Genomic DNA, 286 nt, shown 5'->3' on the forward strand with positions numbered 1-286 from the left:
ACGGAGCCTAGAGAAGGAGCGGGCGGAAGCCAGGAGGAAGGACGAGGGGCGCAAGGAGGCGGGTGAGGGCAAGGAGCCCAGCCTGGCACCGCTGGTGGTACAGACAGACAGTGCGTCCCCCCTGGGCACCGGCCACCTCCCGGGACTGGCTTTCTCCGGCCATCTGCACGGACAGCAGTTTTTCGGGCCACTGGGGGCAGGCCAGCCGCTCTTTCTGCACCCGGGACAGTTCGCCATGGGCCCTGGAGCCTTCTCCGCCATGGGCATGGGTCACCTGCTGGCCTCG

The 286-nt window shown here is 68.5% G+C and overlaps 1 protein-coding gene across 1 annotated transcript in view; it reads left to right on the forward strand.

Moving 5' to 3' along the window:
- TBX2 (T-box 2) overlaps positions 1-286 on the forward strand; it is an 8,091-nt gene that overhangs the window by 3,641 nt on the left and 4,164 nt on the right. The window contains exon 5 of the mRNA XM_014532538.1: positions 7-285. Within this exon, the coding sequence (XP_014388024.1) occupies positions 7-285 (279 nt within the window). The remainder of the gene's footprint in view (positions 1-6; position 286) is intronic.

This window comes from Myotis brandtii, unplaced genomic scaffold (genome assembly GCF_000412655.1).
Source record: "Myotis brandtii unplaced genomic scaffold, ASM41265v1 scaffold120, whole genome shotgun sequence".
NCBI classification, from domain to species: Eukaryota; Metazoa; Chordata; class Mammalia; order Chiroptera; family Vespertilionidae; genus Myotis; species Myotis brandtii.